The sequence below is a fragment of the Petromyzon marinus genome, chromosome 8 (assembly GCF_048934315.1).
Source record: "Petromyzon marinus isolate PM22_M1 ecotype Great Lakes invasive population chromosome 8, UKy_Petmar_22M1.pri1.0, whole genome shotgun sequence".
NCBI lineage: Eukaryota > Metazoa > Chordata > Hyperoartia > Petromyzontiformes > Petromyzontidae > Petromyzon > Petromyzon marinus.
Genome location: NC_133674.1, coordinates 16749840 through 16768707, shown reverse-complemented (window position 1 = coordinate 16768707; position 18868 = coordinate 16749840). Strand labels below are relative to the sequence as shown.

The 18868-nt window shown below is 48.4% G+C and overlaps 1 protein-coding gene across 9 annotated transcripts in view; it reads left to right on the top strand.

Moving 5' to 3' along the window:
* The window catches only part of LOC116940305 (WD repeat and FYVE domain-containing protein 3-like), a 112984-nt gene that overhangs the window by 15172 nt on the left and 78944 nt on the right, over nt 1-18868 (top strand). For 8 of the 9 annotated variants that reach the window (XR_004402529.2, XM_032949944.2, XM_032949946.2 and 5 more), the window contains exons 2-13: nt 265-551; nt 2353-2476; nt 6351-6460; nt 7303-7464; nt 8343-8535; nt 9396-9582; nt 9889-10055; nt 10858-11403; nt 12190-12285; nt 13052-13248; nt 14320-14795; nt 16647-16730. Coding sequence is in view for 8 of the 9 variants with exons in the window: in XM_032949944.2 (XP_032805835.2) it covers nt 279-551; nt 2353-2476; nt 6351-6460; nt 7303-7464; nt 8343-8535; nt 9396-9582; nt 9889-10055; nt 10858-11403; nt 12190-12285; nt 13052-13248; nt 14320-14795; nt 16647-16730 (2615 nt within the window). In the remaining variant the exon portion in view is untranslated. The remainder of the gene's footprint in view (nt 1-264; nt 552-2352; nt 2477-6350; nt 6461-7302; nt 7465-8342; nt 8536-9395; nt 9583-9888; nt 10056-10857; nt 11404-12189; nt 12286-13051; nt 13249-14319; nt 14796-16646; nt 16731-18868) is intronic. The other variant, XM_032949948.2, reaches the window with a different exon arrangement.

The window sequence follows — 18868 nt, the reverse complement described above, 5'->3', positions numbered from 1 at the left end:
TACGCTTAGCCTTACGTGCTGTCGTTTCGCAGCCCATCGGGTTTCGCAGCCCGACCTTCTTTGACCCACGGCTCACACGTGCAGTTGGCCCTATCTGCTCGAGCGGTGGCTTCAGTGAAGTGGTGCCAGTCCAATTTTACACCCCTGGAGGATTGCACCTGACCGCCTTTGGAGCCGTCGATTCATGTTGTCTCGTTTGGTTTTTGTTTTCCGGCACCACGGGGGCACCCCTCCTCCTTTCTGCCCTCTCCGCCACCGGGTCAGGACGCCGTGGGGCGATGAGCTTTGTGTTCCGGCGCATCATGAGCGGAGGGAGGCAGCGCTCGGAGGAAGGCCAGCAGGCGCCAGCTAACGGCTCGGCGGCGGGCGCCACGCCACCGGCGCAGCCCCACTCGGAGCAGGCCTCGCCCGAGAGCTCGCCCTCCTGCCCGGGGCTTCGTGAGCTGCGCAGGCTGGCGGCCGAGCTGTGCCAGGCGGGACGGCCGCCCACCGCCTCCTCGCCGAGGGATCAGGAGGAGAAGCTGTACAAGGCCTTGCCACTCTTCAACAAGGTCAGCCCTGCCTCCGCCACGCCGCTTCTCCTCGGCGCCGTCGAGCGCCGGGCGACGCGATGGGCCTCGGATTTTGCTGTGGCTCGCGGCCTGGTGACAGAGTGGACCATTGCGGAGGTTGCCAAGGGGGGAGCTGGCAGGAAAATGCGCATAAATAAGTAATTACGGCCCTCGTTTCTGCTGTAACTTTAGAGTGCCTGTCCGAAGTACTGTACTTGTTGTGGCGTGTGATATATAGACTGTGTTTAGTGCAGTGTTACAATTGAAAAAAAATAATTCGTTTTGAATGTTCATTTTTCTTAACACATTGGATATTTTTTATTGGGTTATAATTTTACATGAATTCATCTACTGATGGACGGTATATTTTTTTATTATGGAATGCTAAAGAAGGTCACATTGATCTGATGTTATGCTTCTCAATAACACCTCATACAAACAATGTAGGGGTGTGGAACCATTCACCCCCTCTCCCAGCGAATTCAAGAATCGTTTCGACTCAAAGATTTGATTGCATAATTTGTTTCATCTTCTTTAACATTGCCATGCTTGGTCATGCCTCTCATGGCTGCAGGGAAGACTTCAACCCATTACTTACAACGTATACGAATCAAAACCGATCTATTCTCACGCATGTGATTTGTGAGCTCTAAGAACCGATATTAATCGATAAGTTGAAGCGTGTTCTCATCCTTACGAGTTGAATACATCCGCAGCATTGTATGATGAAATGCTATGAGAAAAGAAAAAAAGTAAGAATAGGCTTTACCCTTCATGGCAATAAAACAGGTGTAAAGATGTTCAGACACCAAATAGATAGCCTATTGCAATGCATCGAGTCTGCATTAATCACAAAAAACTTGTGGCAAAACATGCAAACAAACATGCTCTGATGATCCACACGTTGTCTTTGAAACTGATTGGCCTGCACCAGAGACAGCCTTCTTTATGGCTTTCTCTCACCACTGGCGTTAAACCAGAGAACAAGCCAAAAGGCAAACAGTTACAAAGGCAATTGCAAGTATCGAAGCATCAATCGCTCGGGTTGAGCAGTTGTACAGGGTGTTTAAAAAATATATATATGGACCCAATTTCAAAGCAGTATATTTCACGATGACAACATGTTACAATTGCACAAAAAGTTACAAACGGTTTAATGAGTTATCAAGTTTTCCTAACCATTTTATAAATGCTCTATGTGCCCTCCACCTGCTGTACGGACAACATCGAGACGATAGTTGAATTCGTCCTCAAAGTGTCTTCTTCCACTGAAGTTACGGCTGCCGTGATTCTGTTTTCGAGGTCATCCAGATTAGTTGCTAATGGTGGCACGAAAACACGGTCTTTGACGTATCCCCACAAGAAAAAGTCGCAGGGTGTGATGTCTGGGGGATCTTGGGGGCCAAGAGTGTAGCACCAAGTCTTGGGGTCCCGTATGACCTATCCAACGTTGAGGCGGTGTTGTCTTGCGAATGACTGAGGCTAGAAGCTGTTTGTGCGCTGGAAGAGGCATCGAGCGGTAATCATTTGAAACGCTATGCCCCGCCCTCTCTATGCCCCGCCCTCGCTATGCCCCGCCCTATCTATGCCCCGCCCTTTCAAGTGCTAAGAGTTTCATTCATGGGCGGTTCGTGGTTGCAGAGATATAGCAATTTCAAATCGGGTCTGTATTTTTAAAACACCCTGTATATCTATGGGACCTTTGATACTGGCAAAAAAGGTCCCATAGAAATGGCAATGAGGTGGGCTGGAGTAAGCAGCGAGGCGACAGGCTGTGAGCGTTTCTGATTTCTCCTCGCAGGTGTTTGAAGGGGTGCCACCCCACCAGGTGTGCGAGCGCTTCCCCAGCCTCCTGCAGTTCACTTCCCAGGTGTCCAGGCTTGCTGTAAGCGAAATCAGGCGTCGTGCGGCCAACAAGTCCACAGGTATCAAATATGTTGTCCCTCGGGTGATAATTATAATTCCAAGAAGCTAACTATCCGAACTGAGATATGTTTGTATTTTACCAGGTAAGGCCCACTGAGCTATACAGCGACCTGGCCACAAATGATAGCTCAACGAAGTGGCTTATCATCAAGTGGACATTTATAGCAGCCAACTACTCTAAACGCATGTTGATTCTAAATGTGGAGGGAAAAACCGGAGTACCTGGAGAAATCAACGTGACCACCACGGGGAGAGAAACACGCAAACTCCAAATATACAGCGGGCGTGAAGATCAGGATCGAACCCACGACCTCTTGAAAACACTTTAAGGCTTTTTCAATGAGTATCTTTCACCCATTTTCGCACAATGCTCGACTAGCTATTAATGGTACCACCTTCAATCGCCCACCACACCACATGCTCTTCTCATAAGCCATCCTTTATTTTGATTATTCCAAACAAAATGAGCCATGTTTTCAGGCCTGTCTCGAAACCAGACGATGAAGAGCATGACCAACGTTGTAATGGACAGTGGTTTCTTAACACTAATGGAGATCATTTGCTAGAAGCTCTGTTACTCGCACCAATCAGGTTGGTTGGTGATACACCAAGATATGGCAGTTAACAGATTATTGTGTAAGATACTTAGACTGCACGGCATCAGGGGGATGCTACACAAATGCCTTTAAATATCAAAATAGGGTGTGTGTAGTCACAGCAGGCTAGTCAGTCTAGCAACCAGGTTTATATAATGAAATTGGGGCAAATGTGTTTTCTATCAATGTGTAGTGACTGAATCGGAGACACTAAGAGCTGGAGGCACTCTGTTTATTAACACGCACCAACGGGTTAACACGTCCAAATAATCCGTCTACAGTCGACGACGGTTCCCAGTCAGGACAGTGGGTAGACTGCCTGACTGGCGACGCTGAGATGGTGAAGACGGAGACGAAGGTGAAGACTCCAGCAACTTGATGGGGATCCCACTCCAAATTACAGACCCGAGGTCCCCTCTCTGCGCCTGTCTTAAACTGTCAGCGTGGCCTGGCTCCGCCCTTGGACACGCCCACTTTCTAGAACCTACCCGCGGGTTCCTGGTGTGTCCCTTCCGTGACCTTTCCCCTAGATCCCCCTCTGGTGTATCACCTGGCCTGCTGTAAGCTGCAGATCCCCTTCCCCGCCGGCAGCCAGAGCTCTGCTGCTACATAGCTAATTCTACGTCACTACAAATATATGGGAGGTCGCATCAGCTTGATCAGCTGTTTGGTTACATTTTCCCGGTGTCTCGGAGCCTCTTGGCGGCAATTCGGTTGGCATCTGTCCACATCACAAAGGTCTGTACACACACCTTCGTCACGTCACTGCTGGATGAGTATCATGGCACGCTGGCGGGTCATAGGGGTTGTTTGACCATACTTCACTAAGGCATTGAAATCATTCTTTGGGATTGCTATAGATTTCAAGTTTGTCTATCTTGATGCATAATTACTGAAATATATATATTTTAAATTTTTTCAAAGGATGATATTGATACAGGATTGACTCTTTTTTTTAAAGCAATGCGAAGGCAATTTTTGAATATATTTTTTGTCAGTCTGCTTTAAAATATTTCAAGAACAAAAATATATACGTTAATGTCACCTTCATTTTGGGAAGGATTATAATGCGCCCGCACACACCTCGTGCGCTGTCCCAGTGCGCGGTGTGTGCACGCTGGTCGTGACGAATGAGTAAACATTTTCTCTGTTTTTTTTTTAAATGGCATGCTAAGAGACGCGTATCTTGAGAAATAGCTTTTGCGTGTTGTTTTGGCCACAGCTGCCGGTAGCTTTCGAACAGCTGTTCCAAGGTTGAATTAAGTCCTCATCATAAATACGCGTGCATTGGTGGTACTTGTTAACATCCTTGAGTTCGCCGTAGCTTATTTCTCGATGTGCTGCTGTCTTTAGTTTTTTGCTCCGAGGGAAATTCGCTGTGCCTGGCGTATGTGGTTAAATGTGTGCATATCTTGTGTTACTGCCCAAGTAAAGAGCACATTGGTCAATACTGTACAACAATTTACCCGTCATTGTCTCTCAGAGTTGATTGTCATCGGACTCTAAATCAGAGGACTCTAAATCAGAGGACTCTAAATCAGAGGACTCTAAATCAGAGGACACCATCTACATCAGAGGACTCTAAATCAGAGGACCCTATCTACATCAGAGGACTCTAAATCAGAGGACACTATCTACATCAGAGGACTCTAAATCAGAGGACACTATCTACATCAGAGGACTCTAAATCAGAGGACACCATCTACATCAGAGGACTCTAAATCAGAGGACACCATCTACATCAGAGGACTCTAAATCAGAGGATACTATCTACATCAGAGGACTCTAAATCAGAGGACACTATCTACATCAGAGGACTCTAAATTAGAGGACTCTATATGTATTTATCCTCACGCAGTGGGTTTATTTACTTGGTTGAGTAATAAACCTCCCAAACCAGTAACTTGCGGTTTGGTTACATGTTAAATAATTTAAGTTATCTATGGTGACAGGATATTTTCAAGATTTTTCATGGCTTTCGGAAATATGCTGCGGAGAAATGCACAAATGTATTATTTAGAAAGTCTTGAGATTTTCACGGACAGATATTGCCGATGGATTGTGTTGCCCCCTTTGAAATGCTAATCTCACTTGACCACGACACAGAACCTCATTAAGATTTATAAGTGCATTGCCATGGTAACTCTTTTGCAGAATCAGGCCTAATTGGGGAATTTTAAACACGACGGATTGTGTAAATCTCCGTGGCGATCGTAGCAGCTTCTGCTCTTCGCAGTCCTCAAAGTAAAATTCCAACGCACAAATACAGATCCGTGAATGTGGACAGAAAGAAATGTCCGTGCCACATGCTCATCACGCAAAAAAGTTGCACGCAACTTGTCCCGATACGTTTGGCCTGTTCTTTGCCCTTGGGGCGAGTACACGGCACATACCAGAGGATCACTTAGATGCCCTGCTTGGGTTTGTGCAACCCTCGTGGCTGCCAGCCAGCTGAATCACGAAACACGTCGCAGAGCGGAGCGCACGCCCGACGGTCCAGAGTGTGCTTCGGGTTTGTGATTACACACAGTATGGGAATGACATTTCAAGGCTCAACAACGATGTCACAGCAGTTCGAAAGTGCATTGCTCATACTCAAGCATGTACTTGAGACTGTGTTTTACTTTTTACTTTCTTGCTTCTTCAAAAAAATAACTTAGATTCACCGGTTTGTGCCTTTTGGAATGCAGCCTTCAATTATAGCCAATTGAACTTGCCCATAGGAAGAAAAAAATAATTCATGTTCGTAATGATTTTGTGTAAAAAAAAGTGACTTTTTAATTATCCATAATAGAGGTTTTTGGGTTAGAGCGTGTAAATATATAAATGTGTCGTTAAACCCGCCACCACCTGACACAGCCAACTAGTAAGGTTTGTCGCGTGAAAAAAATACCGGTGTGCTGTACTAGTAAAGAATTGACATGTTTTATTTACGTGTCAAACCTTACTATTTGACTGCGTCGGGTGGTGGCGGGTCTAACGACACATTTATATTTACACGATCTAACCCCAAAAACCTCTATTGTGGATAATATTGGTCGCGAAAGCCTACGTGTTAAACTGACTTTTAAATTATTGACCGCACGCATAATATAACCGGCAGCAGCAGCCCTTGGAAAGATGCCCACATAGTAACAGTTTGTGGTAGACTGGACCACATCTTGTCTGGGGGGGTGCGTTTGTCTTTCAAAGGTTCTCGATACTGCAGACCTCCCCTTGAGCTCCCCCCCCCCCCCCCTCTCAGAGCTGATGGTTTCACCCGCGCTTGGCCTTGCAGAGGCAGCTAGTCGTGCCATTGTGGAGTTCCTGGAAGATACGATTGGAGAGGATGACAACCCAGGCTGGAGGCTTCTCACAACCATCAACCTCTTGTCTGGAACAGGGCAGGTAAAATGAGCTCACACATTCCCCTTGTGCCGACACCTCACACCAGCCTAACTTGTTTTAGTTTATGCTTAGATACGATTTTTTTATGTATGGGTTTAAAAGTATCACACATGTTTAGGTGTTGGCAAAATTATTGGCTGTTGGGAAATCAAATCTAGTGAAGGCTTTGGACTCATCATGGTTGGCAGGTGTAATGTGATGTACCCCCCCTTTGCCTTTGATGTGAAGAATTACACGCCTTGTGAAGAATTACACACCTTGTGGCTTTTGACATCTATACTAGATTTTCTTCTCTAAAGCAGATGAGTTTCCTGCACGGAAAAATACATATAAATTTAAACTCCTCATTCACGCCCGTGTATTTATGATACATGTACTGTGTTCGAAGTGCCATTATCTACGCTGGAAACATACTGCACGTACATTTCTGTGACATGTTTTGTATAAAATTAGGGCTCTATTTGGCAAAGCACCGTGGCACTATTGTATTATTAAACAGAGCGTGGGTGGATGGTTGCATTCACTCCGTTGCTCATATCAACTGGCACAGTTGCTACGACGGAGGGTCAGGCAGGCTAATGGATGCAACCCAACTGTAATGGAAAATAAAATGCGAAAAGCTGCACCATTTTATTTCTCGCGCAAGAGGCTGGATGCCCATTTTTTGGAGAAAGGGCCTTTTTGCCAGACTTGTCAAGTCTAAAACAATAACCAACAACAAAATAATTGAAATTTATAAAGGCACAACGTTGCACAAAAAAAATAGGCCTTCTGAAAGAAGTGTTAGAATCGGGCCCATGGCGGTCACGTAACTGATCGTCGAACGAATGCGGCTTTCGCAGAAAACGGTGGACTGCATGACAACGATGTCGCTGCCGTCCACCCTCGTCAAGTGTCTGTACCTCTTCTTCGACCTCCCGCCCGCGAGCCGCTGGGAGGGCGACCCGCGGCCCGACCCTGTCGCCCTGGAAAAGCGGGTCAACCTCCAGACGCTTTTCGTGCAGGTGCTTGGCGGCGTGGGGAGGGCTCGCTCGATGTTCCTGCTGAGAGCGGTGTTAAAGCAACCTGCAGGTGCCCGGCAGCACGGGGAGGGCTCGCTCGGAGTTCCTGCTGAGAGCGGTGTTAAAGCAACCGGCAGGTGCCCGGCAGAGTCTGCTTAAGTGGCTCCAGTGCGGTGCGATGTCTGGGTGTAAGTGTCAATGAAAAAGCAATAGGAGTATTGTCAGAGTACGGCAATTAAAGGCTGCGGCTGAAACTGGGAGTTTTGTGTGAGAATTGTTATTTTTCCCCCTATGGTTTCCACTCATCGCAATCATTGTCACTTTCAAAAATACTTTACCCACATTGATGCTTTGAAGTGGCAATTCAATGACAGCATTGCTGCAGATAACAATTGAGATGGCTGCACAATGTCCATAATTGACTTTTTTTATTCACTTATTTGGCCTACTCTGAAAGAAAGCTTATTTTCTGGACAATGAGATTTTGTGGGTGATCAGTTTTTTTTCTCCAGAATGCCCCTTAATTGCACTTTACTTGCATCTCACATTTCAAACAAAATACGAAAAATTTAAAATCTCATTCAAACCAAAATAAAACAGACATTGTGATCACCTCCCCTAAAAGTATACGATTGTTTCAGAGTTTATTTTTTCGTCTTTCTTTACAATTGCATTTTTTTAGGATCGTGTTGTTTTAACATTGAACCGTTTACACCATATTATCCCCTGATTTTCTTTCATTATACTTACTCAAAGGTCTTTTGTAAAATGTTACATATCGTCTCGACCTGCTCTCACTTGTTAAGACAATATGACGTGCGTGTGTGCGAGAGCTGCCTGCCCCCGAGCGCGCTGACGATGGCGGGTCCCGTGCGCGGCAGATCCTGGTCCGGCTGTGCCGCTACCCGTCCCCAGCGGAGGAGCTGGTGCAGAAGGACGATCTGGCGCTGCTGTTCGGCGCCGCCACGTCCTGGTGCCCCCCGCATAACCTGGCATGGCGGAGGAGTGCCGGTGATGTCCTGCGGGCTGTGTCGCGCCACGGCCTCACCAACAACGTAATCCGATACCTCCACGGTGAGTGCCTCCGGCTGGGGCCATCCCCGGTCTTGCATCCTTGCTGCACCTGTCCTCATTTTTTGCCAAGATTGTCCTATTTTTTGAGGTTGAGGTCATTGTCCTGGGAAATGTTTAAGTCTTCCCGGGATTATTATTGTCGTTTTTTTTTCAGTTGGGTAGTAATACAGTAAAACTTTGGATTGCGAGTAACTTGGTCTGCGAGTGTTTTGCAAGACGAACAATAATTTTAAATAAATATGAATTTGATAAACGAGCGAGGTCTTGCAATACGAGTAGTATGTATACGCTTTGTCTGCCGAGCATCACGTGATCACAACTGATATACGAGTGCTTTTGATTACACACACGTTTCCGGAACGAATTATGCTCACAATCCAAGGTTTTACTGTACACCACTCAAGACAATGCATTAACATAACATATATATGTCCTGTCTTCCGGAAATTGTGAGATGTTCTTTCTTTGATATAAATGTTCTTCTTGATATAAAGAAAGAACATCCGAATAAAAACAAAATAAATTTTGTATATATATATGTACGTGTCCCAAGCTAAACGACAATAGTTTGGAGCTCCGTTAATAATAAATAGAGACTAAAGTTACACCCGTGGGCTCCATTGCAGAAACCCTTTGACGTCACAGCGACGTCACTCAAATAAAAATGTTTGTGCGAAGCACGTCTTGCGCCGAGCATGCTCATCGAGCCGCGAGGAATGCCAACCAAGCGGCCGATGCACAACGCGCCTCCGATGAGCACGGTCGGCTACGTACGGCGCGAAAGACGTTCAGCGTACGTACGCAGTGACGTGTGGCCGCGTGCGTCCTGTGTGATTTGCGCGTCGCGCGCGGGCGAGCAGAGAAGCAGTGCGTGGCGCGCTGCGTCCACACGGCGCTCAAGACGCCCGACCTGTCGGCGGCCGAGGCGGGCGAGATGCTCGTGTGGCTCGTGTGCTTCCTGCGGGACTCCAGCGAGGCCTCGCCCATCCTCATGGACGACTTTGCCGACTGCCACGGATACCAGGGCCTCACCGACTTCCTCCTCAGGTGCCCCCCCCCATGTTTTATCCTTCCATCGAGGAAGCAAAATCACCGGTACGCACGGAGCTGGCCACACCACCCCCGAATGTTCAACTCCAGCCTGCCTGAGGTGCTCACTAACAGCACTTTCACTTTGAGTCTATGCAGTCTACGTAGGGCACATTCGTGTCTTTTATGTTTGTGTCGGTTGACTTGAACAGCTGCTCGCTAACAGCACTTGTCCCGGCAGCCAATTAGAGGCTGCACGCGGGATCGTTGTCTTTACGTGTGCGCGAGCCTTTCCTTCGGGCTGCCCGGTTGTTTGGCCGCCAGGCTGGAGGACTGCGAGGGGGAGGAATGCAGCGACACGCTGCGCGACCTCATCATGCTCGTGGCGTCGCTCACCACGTGCGGGGCTACAGAACTTCGCGCGACGACCGGAGGCAGCGCCAGGGCCTTCGTCCTGCCCGGCTTCATCCTGCCCCAGCCGTCTGGAAGGGGTAAGGTCATGCCCAGTGCCACCATTTCCCTCCCTCCCCTCCCCTCCCGCCACTCTGTGCCGTTTCGCCGCTGTCCGTTCCACCCATTTAAAAATTGTCCCTTTATTCACCGCTGTGTCATTACCAGACGTCACTCTGCCCGCTTAATAGCGGATTAATGATGATGGCTGGGATGATTAAGGCACTGGAATCGGTTCTGTCACAGAATAATACTGTTGATGTGATGTTGCTGACAGGTTGTTAATGGTGTTGTTGTTCCTGGAAAATGGTTTCAGTATAATTGACTAATATTGTGTAATTTATTTCCTGATTCACATTTTAATGAGGCAATTTCTTTTAATTCATAAACTTGGGAGACCATGACCTTAATTGTCCAGCATGGGACTCCGGTTGTTTAATTCACACCTGTGCAAAATTCATCCAGAATTAGGTGCGGCTATGGGGTGGACTGGTGGCGCAGTGGTTAGTTCACTGCACTACAAACCCGCCATCTGAGTTCAATTCCTAGCCATGGCTACGTGGAACCGGTCCTCGGATCCCCATTTCACTAATCCACTCTGACCAAAAGGATGAGGGATGGTCAAACAACCCTCATGCCTGAATGGCATTGGAATACATTGATACAGCAGTGGATTGACAAAGTCCTGTATTGTAATACTAAAGAGTTTTGATTATAAAATACATTGCCGTTCGCATGAGAGTTAAGTGATGTATTCCGCTCTGCTTCATGATTTTTTCGTACCCCTCCAAGCGCCCATCAGTTTTCCCGTCGCCGTGTCAACGCCGTCTCCTTTTCGCGCAGGCCTCAGCGTGCGCAACGTGCAGGCCTTCTCCGTGCTGCAGTCGGCCTTCGTGCGCTCTCACGGCGAGCAGCTGGCACGTGCCACCCTGGACGCCATGGCCAGTGTCTACATGTCCGACCGCGCCAACTACTTCATACTGGCGTCGCAGGGCCCCGGGGGCGGCAACGGCGGCGGCAACGGCGGCGGCAACGGCGGCACGGGGGGCAAAGGTCACGAGGCCTCTGCCGCCCTGCACGGGAAACCGGCGGCGGCGCAGGCGCGCTACTTCGAGATCCTCGACTACGTCGTGTTCCAGCTGCGGCACGCGCCGCGTGCCGAGCTGGCCGGCGTGGCCGCGTCGCTGCGCGCCAACGCCGGGGGGCCCTCGCCGGGGCCGCTCGGAGCGGCGGCCGCGGCCGCGTTGCTGCGGTTCGCGCGCCACGCCCCGCCCATCTTCCGCGAGGTCTACCGAGAGGCGGGCCTGCTGGAGGCACTCGTCGGGGGACTGCACCACTACGCCGCCTTCCTCAAGAACGCGGAGGAGCGCGAGGCGGCCGGAGGAGACCGTGAGCTTCCCCCCCCCACCGCGTAGCTTGAGAGCCGTGCATCCCTCTTCTGCAAATATTTAATCTCCCTGTTCTCCCTTTTTCCATTCTGCTCGTTACTGAGTACCTTGCCGCACGTTCCATTGTCATGGTTGGTTACGTACGGTGCGAAATAAGTCCAACGTACGTACATACTTGTCACATCGATGATGACGCTGCTCCGCTGGGCGCGCATTCCAGCTTTGCTATGACATCGGTATAAAGTCCTCCCAGTTAAATTACACTGCTCTCCATCCACCTTAATCTATATTTGTTACTTTTCCTCTCGACCATATATCACCAGCTTTCTACCAGGTTATGCATGTCACACCTGGCTACGTCCAACATACTTTAGTTTTTGTCTTTCTCTTATGTTGTACAGTCTGACTTTATCACTTCCGTTGGTTCTGCTTGCTGGTCCACGTAATGTGTCACAGTCTTGACTTGTTTGCCAGGCACTGCATCTCTGTTGTTGTAATGACGAGTTTGTGAATGAGGTTAGGGCATGCTTCATGTGAATACTCAGTTTGTGTGAAGTGTAATGTGTGAAATATGTTGACACTTTTTTCGTCTGTTTTTTGTTAAGTAATACGAATTAATTACTTAATGTGTGTACAATGTGCATTTGAAGTAAATGAGGCGTCTTAGAAATCAAATATAACTTTATCTGTTAACGTACCGGTACGTCAATTATTTGTTTTAATGTTCAGAGTATGTGGGTGTTCATAGACAACTGAGGGAGTGGTAAACGTCTGCCGGGGCCCTCAGGCATTGTAGATGGACCAGTGAAAGAGTGGAGTGAGTACGCCTGCTTGGTGCTCGAAACCCTGACCATCATCTTACAAGGATCCAACACCAACTCAGGTACCCGAGCGTGTTCCAGCAGCAGCAGCAGTACCGAACCGCGCTCACAGTAACATTACCATTGGCACTTTGTAATAAAATATAATGTCAAATATAAATAAATGACACAATGTGTTGGATATGAAGGCGTTCCGCATTCCATATCAGTCACGGAGGTTGTTTGACCAAACTTCATCATGCAGGACAGTGCCCGCATGAAGGGGAGAAGGGGCTCAGGGCCGCTTTAGACATCACTGATGTTAGCTTGTGGCCTGGTATCTAATTCAGGTCAGCCAGGTCAATAGTGAAGTGCGCTAACCGCTGCACCACCACTCTTTTACCGTGTGTCGGGTAACTGTGCCCAAACAATGACCTCGTAGAACAACAGTCATCTCAAGTCGCTTCAGTGGGCTCTTTTTCCCCACCAATCGGACTCAAGATCATCTGAATCAAGATGATGCACTTCTGCGGCCGTCTGGAACGCTCTTCCTTCCGATATTAGGAAAGCCACTGGAGCTCCTCACTTTGAAATCGAGATTGGAAACTCCTCTTGTTTAGCGCTGCTTTTTGCGTCTAGTTTGTCGTCCTTCCCCCCGCACCTCCGATGAGCACGGTCGGCTACGTGCGGCGCGACCAAAGAAAGTTCATCCTCCGTACTTGAGAACACGCCGCGTACCAGGCGCGCACGGCTTTTACACGCTCTTCGCCCCCTCTCCGGTGGGGGGGGGAGAGCGTTCGCCCCCCGCTGATCGCCGCCGCGGTATGTCGTCGCCCTGCCCTGCGCCAGACGTGTTCCGGGAGTGCGGTGGGGCGCGCAGCGTGCACGCGGTGCTGCGGCACCCCGCGGCACGCACCCGGGCCCTCGCCCTGGAGCAGCAGCTGCTGCTGTCGGCGCGCGGCGAGGAGGAGATGATCTCCATGCTCAGCCTGGCCAACTCGCTCGCCACCGCCTCGCAGCTGCGCCTCCGCGCCGACATCCTCGCCGTGAGTCCGCGGTCCGGGGGCGGTGCGGGCAGTGGAGCCGTCCGGGCGGAGGTGGAGGGAAATGACGGGAACGACGGGCGGTTGTTAACGCTTTTCCAACTAACTGTGAAACGTTTACACGTTAGCTGCTGCCCATGTGTCCGTTCGTCCACCCGTAACGGGGTGAGGGCTGAGGGGAGGCACTATAACGCTCATAACGATGATTCAGTGAGAACTGGTCTCGGGCGTAGTTGTGCCGCTGTTAATGGACTCGCTGTGTTGAAATCCACAAAATTTTGAGATGCACATCAGAGCACAGAGGACAATTACACATTTTCTTTGGTTCTTTCGGTAAAGTCACGTAGAATGAGAATATTATAAATTTATTATTTTATTCTCATTCTACGTGACTTTACCGAAAGAACCAAAGAAGATTAATCCTTGCAGTCACGAAAGCTTTAAATCGAAAATTACAAATTTCTGAACGTGTCTTGCCCTCAATGGCACCCCATCAGCTTCAATCTTGCCAATTAAAGACTTCCCGGGGACAAACACGTGTTGGAAAGCGTTACGGAATCCATATGTACTTGTTATTTTTCCCAACTTGTTATATCGTCTAAATGCAACCGCTGACGTCATTGAAGCAACAGGCCCTGGGAGAGTCCCCACTCCACCGGTCCGCAGCCGCACTTCGCTCCTACTCCTCTGACATTAACACAGGGCTGTGTAACAGGTCCACGGGTGTGTCATAGTACGCGCGACGCTTTATATTCGCCGTGATTTACGCTTTGAGGCCGCCGTCGCCGCTTGATGGATGCTGCCTCCTTCCCTCGCTCGCTCGTTCGCTCTCTTTCGCTGATCAAGCTCGCCGGGGGGAAACGTTGCTGCGGTTGTTTCCGTTTTGGGTCTGTGTTGTTCTCTGCAACGTACAGGGTGTCCACGACGTCCCGTTGCCACCCCCCCCGTGACATTTCGCAGCACCATCACATTCACAGCATTTCACTTTGGGCTCTTATTTATGCAGAGGTCACCATCGTTCTCACGACATGGGAATAATCTACGCTACATTCTGTTGCTCCATTTTACTCTCAGGCGCTGCTGGGCGTCCTGCGCGAGAGCCACCGGTCGCGCCGCGCCTTCCGCCGCGTCGGGGGCTTCGTCTACCTCCTCTCCATGCTCGTGTCCATGGAGTCGTCCCTGTCGGCGGGCCAGTGCAACAGGGAAACCCCGGAGCGGACCGCCGAGGTGGTGGAGCTGACCCGCACGACGCTGCACGCGCTCACGGCGGCGATGCGCTGCGAGCCGGCCAACGCGCACTACTTCCTCACCGAGATCGGCTACGAGAAGCTGGCCGACGCGCTGCGCTTCCTCGGCTGCTTCGCCCAGACCCGCGAGTTGAACCCTGCGCCGGCGCCCGCGTGCACCCCGGAGCAGGTCTCCCTCTTTGCCGAGCTGATGGAGGCCGACTCGGAAGACGGCGTCGTCGGGGGCTCGTGCCCTCCGACCCTCGTGCACTGCGGCCGCGTCTTCAGCCACCTCTACAAGATGGCCACCGATTCGTTCGACCGGTGAGGCATTCGTGAAGCGCAGCCCGTTAAGGATTTGAATTCCGCGCGTAAGGGTCATGATAAAGGTTTTTTTTTTTTTTATGGGCTGGATCGTGTAAATGGCAATGTGTCGTTTACCCACCACCACCACCACCACCCGACACAGCCAGTTTGTAAGGTTTGTCACGCAAACAAAACGTGCCAAATAGTAACGACTGGACAGTAAATCCAAAACATTTACAATTTGAGTAGAATGGTGCCTGGGATTGTGTAAGTTCATTAGAGCAGGTTTGGGGCACGAGAGAAAATCTATTTAACAAGTTAGACGTTTCGACTACAGAAATTGCGGTCCTCATCGGAATTAACTTTCCCTGCTGTAGCAATGGCATTGAGTAGGCACAAAACCCATCGAGGCGTGGTGGAGTCGACGCCTAAGTACACAACTCAATCTACACTCTGACCCAGGTAACCCACTGCATTCTTAGATTATTGTCTACAGTTATGGGTGTGGATTCATTTATATTTTTTGTTATATTCAGGTGGGGGGGGGGGGGGCACAGGTGAGACGGTGGGAGTGGAGTGATTTAGGGGAGATGGCGATGGATGGCTTTGTGTGTTCGCGGGGATCCCATCGCGGTGGTGGGGTCATTTCAGGCCTGGGATCGATACGATCCCCTTGCTGTTGTTGAAACGTCTCATTTGATGTAGAAAGACCGCAGTGTCCAAACCTGTCGCGAATGTTAATTTGTCGTGAAGAAACGTTTAGCAGGGGAGCCGCGTCAATATTGTTGGGAGGCCCTGTTCTAAACGCTCATGGAAAATATGTGATCGTGGTGGCAAGGGTTTTCTGCCGTGATATTGGTATGTAATGGCCTACTCTGTTAACAAAGAAACAAATGTTATGCGAGACCTAATATCCCTTTAGAGGCTGGTGCGCACACTGATGATATACCGTGCAAATTAGTTCATGAATCAGTAATCAATCACATTCAATTTGTTTTTTATATGTTAAATATTAGCAAGTGCTAATTAATAAATATCAAGTCAGTGGTTATTAATATTCATTTATATGAAGCAATTTGACTGCAGTGGTAGCACAGAAATCGGCGCTGTAATCAGCGCTGTAATTGGCGCTGTTATTAGCGCTGTAATTAGCACTGTAATGAACACATCCCACTTTGAAGCAGGCCGCCGAAGTTTGATTCCCAGCCACGGCCAATATCAGTAGCAAGTAACTCTTGAACCGGTCCCGGGCAACCTACCTACAACCGGCACCGATCAGTGGGGTGAAATGTGGTCAAACAAACTCCCAAGACTGCCATGATTGTGGGGAGAGGCCTTAATCTAACGTGTAGATTGCCAGAGGGCTGTACGTCATAGATGTTTTAAGCTCTCCACTTGCATGCACAAGCTGTAGAAGTTTGAAAACAGGATAATTTTGCGCTTTTGAAGTCTTAAAACAGATATTATAGTTGGTTGACTGCTGGCATTAAAGATCCTGGCAGCTTTGCATGGATAAAAAAATGTTCGAAATAATATTGCGTCTTTACTCAAAACAAGTCGTATATTAAAGTTATACAAAAGGGCAACAATCCCCATGTAACGCTTGATTACTGTGTGGGCCAAATGTTGTTAGTGGGCACTCGGATACACGAATTCACATGATTATTAAGTAAATGGCAAATTGTCATCGCCATGTGGAGAATTGAAATTCTTTATCTTCTGTACGCGTGGAATTAATCACATTTCCTTTCACGCCTCTCCAGTTTGGCCGTTGTTGCAGTGTCTCCGGGTCCTAACAGCCTTTTGCTTGCTCTGGGTCTGTCGCTTTATTACGGGCTGTGATGTCCACTTTCTCTGTCTCTGTGCTAGCATGTCTGTTCTGGAAGCATGGGCTGACGGGGAGGGCACTGTTCTTCCTTCTCCCTGGGCCTCCCCTTCCCCTCCCAGAACCAGGTACTACAGGAATGCAGGGATTATGGCCTCTTGAGCCGATGTCCTGTATATCTATTAGAAAAAAACTAACCGCTTTTTTGTTGCTGTTGTTTTCAAACTCTCTTTCGCTGATCAAGCTCACCGGGAGGAAGCATTGCCGCGGTTGTTTCCGTTTTTGGGTCTGTGTTGTTCTCTGCAACGTACAGGGTGTCCACGACGTCCTGTTGCCCCCCCCCCCATCACATTTCGCAGCGCCATCACATTCACAGCATTTCACTTTGGGCTCTTATTTATCCAGAGGTCACCATCGTTCTCACGGCAAAGAATAATCTCCGCTACATTCTGTTTTAAATTGTACTTGTCTCCGCCGTTATGTTATCTATATTGTACATCACATACACGACCCTTTGTCAACCCAATGCTTGATGAGGACCGTCCCATGCCTTTTGGGTCATGGGCGGTAATATGACCATCCCTCACCATGCTGGTCAGTTGAGTGGGGGGGTTAGTGAAGGTGGAGAGCATAGACATGGATTAATAGCACAATACAACAATAGGTTTTCTTGCACCGCTCTCTGTTGCTGCCATTGTAACAAATGCAACATAGTTTTAAGCATACATACCGACTCTGGTAACATCGGGGCTACAGGGCATCGTGGATGTTGTTAAGCCATAGTTTGAATTTTGATTTAAAGCTTTCGTGACTGCAGAAATTCATATTCTTAGCTCTTTCGGTAAAGTCACGTTGAAGGGAAACAATAAAATAATAAAATATATATAACAATAAAACATTCTCACGACTTTTCGACCATAACACAAACGGTCGTCAGCAGGTGTGTCGGTTTGCATAAATTTATTTATTTTTAAACGTGTATTTATTTATTTATAAAACGTCAGCGCCACGCGCAGCGATTTGGCAGTTTATTTAGAAGGACTAGTCCATCTATGTTCTGAAAAGAGGAGGGGGGAAACGAAAAATTTATGTATGCTGTCTGAAAGCCACTGTAAGCGTGAACAATCAATTAAGACCTGAAATGGTTTATCAAATCTTTCCAATGATTGCTAAGCCAGAATACATCTTCTCGGTTGAAATTGTCTCTGTGCTTGTATATGTGGATAGCCTCATGAACGAATCTCTCATGGTAGCCAGATGGCTTACAAAGAACCTCTGTCTTGGAAAAGTCAATGCCATGTGAGCCTACTGAATTATAACAATGATCTGCCACGGCCGAGGTGTTGGTCCTACAGTGTGTAAGGTCTGCTTTGTGTTCACGAATGCGGTCTGAGGCATGGCGTTTGGTTTCTCCAGTGTAACTACTACCACAGAGGCAACTTAGTTTGTAGACACCAGGGTATTGTATGTCCGGAATCACATCTTTTACAGACGGAACCAGATCACGGATTTTATGTAATGTGTTGAAACGGACCTGGATCTTGTATTTATTCAAGATTTTGGAGATCTTTTTTTGTGATCCCCACAATGTAGGGTAAAGTGATGGTTTTGAAAGGCTCCTCAAGAGGGTCCTTCTTCATGGTTTGAGTGATAGCTTTGCGGATTGTATAGTCGGAGTAACCATTTGCCTTAAGAGCTTGGTGTACGTGCTTGAGTTCACTCCCTATGTGTTCCTGGTCGGATATGCATTGGGCTCTATGATACAGAGTCTTGATGAGAGAATTCTTCTGTGATGGATGGTGGTGGGAATCCGGTTTCAGATAAGCATCCGTATGGGTAGCTTTCCTGTAGACAGAGTGGCTCATTGAACCATCAGGTCTCTTTTTAATTAGGACATCCAAAAAAGGTAGCTTGCCATCTTTTTCGACTTCCATGGTAAATCTGATGGCTGGGTATATGGAATTGATGTGGTCGAAAAATTGGTCTAGAGCAGGCCGGCCATGTGGCCAGATGACAAAAGTGTCATCCACGTACCTCTTCCATAAGGTTGGGCGCAGAGTGGCAGTCTGGATGGCGTTAGTCTCAAATTTCTCCATGAAAATGTTAGCTATAACCGGAGATAAGGGGGAGCCCATTGGGGTGCCCTCAGTTTGTTTGTAGAAAGTTCCATTCCAAGTGAGCTAAGAATAAGCCATAGTTTGTTAATTCATTTCTTAAAACCGAGGTTTCATTGACATTTCCCGCAACACCACGCACACATGACTGG